This window comes from Chiloscyllium punctatum, unplaced genomic scaffold (assembly GCF_047496795.1).
Source record: "Chiloscyllium punctatum isolate Juve2018m unplaced genomic scaffold, sChiPun1.3 scaffold_1634, whole genome shotgun sequence".
Lineage (NCBI taxonomy): Eukaryota > Metazoa > Chordata > Chondrichthyes > Orectolobiformes > Hemiscylliidae > Chiloscyllium > Chiloscyllium punctatum.
The window spans coordinates 4266-5000 of NW_027311368.1; the positions used below are offsets into that span (position 1 = coordinate 4266).

Consider the following 735-nt stretch of genomic DNA (forward strand, 5'->3'; position numbering starts at 1 on the left):
CCCCACCCCCAACAACACCCACACTCCCCACCCCCATCAACACACAAACTCCCCACCCCCAACAACACCCACACTCCCCACCCCCAATAACACCCACACTCCCCACCCCCAACAACACCCACACCCCCCACCCCCATCAACACACAAACTCCCCACCCCCAACAACACCCACCCTCCCCACCCCTCCTCCCCCAGTAGCGGGGTGTCGCATGGACTCGCTCAGGGTGTGGGGTGTGCGCTGAGGGCAATCCGGTGACTCACCCCGGCTCCGGAACGCGGCCATTCCGACCCCCGGGAAGAATGATCCAGGGACGATGTTGGTCGGACACTGTCTGTTGGGGTTCCGGGAGACTTTCTCCACCAACCAGGATGTGTTCTGCTCCAGCCAATCCCAGTTCCTGATGCAGGCATCCAGGGGGTGTCTCAACTGAACCGGGGTGAGGGGGTGAGGGGGTGAGGGGGTGGGGTGGGGGGTGGGGGGCGGGGGGGGAGTGGGAAGAGAATGGGAGACCCATCACCAGAGGATATCCACCTCTCCTGCCCCCTCTGCTCAGCCACGGCCATCACTGAGCCCCCTCTTCCCTTGCCCCCTACGGTGACTCACCCCCAGCCTGGCAGAGGCCATTCGGGCCAACATGCCTTCTGTTCGCCTCACTCCTCATCACCGCCCTCCCTCCACCCCGCTCTGCTCCCACTGACCCATGGCCCGGTGAATCTTCTACCCTTTCTTCAGGG

General features: G+C 64.2%; 1 protein-coding gene across 1 annotated transcript in view; it reads right to left on the bottom strand.

The window, feature by feature from the left end:
• Positions 1-261: 261 nt before the first annotated feature.
• Positions 262-735, bottom strand: part of LOC140475417 (sex hormone-binding globulin-like) — a gene marked incomplete at its 3' end in the record, with an annotated part of 24905 nt that continues 24431 nt past the window's right edge. Inside the window, exon 5 of the mRNA XM_072567782.1 lies at positions 262-427. Within this exon, the coding sequence (XP_072423883.1) occupies positions 262-427 (166 nt within the window). The remainder of the gene's footprint in view (positions 428-735) is intronic.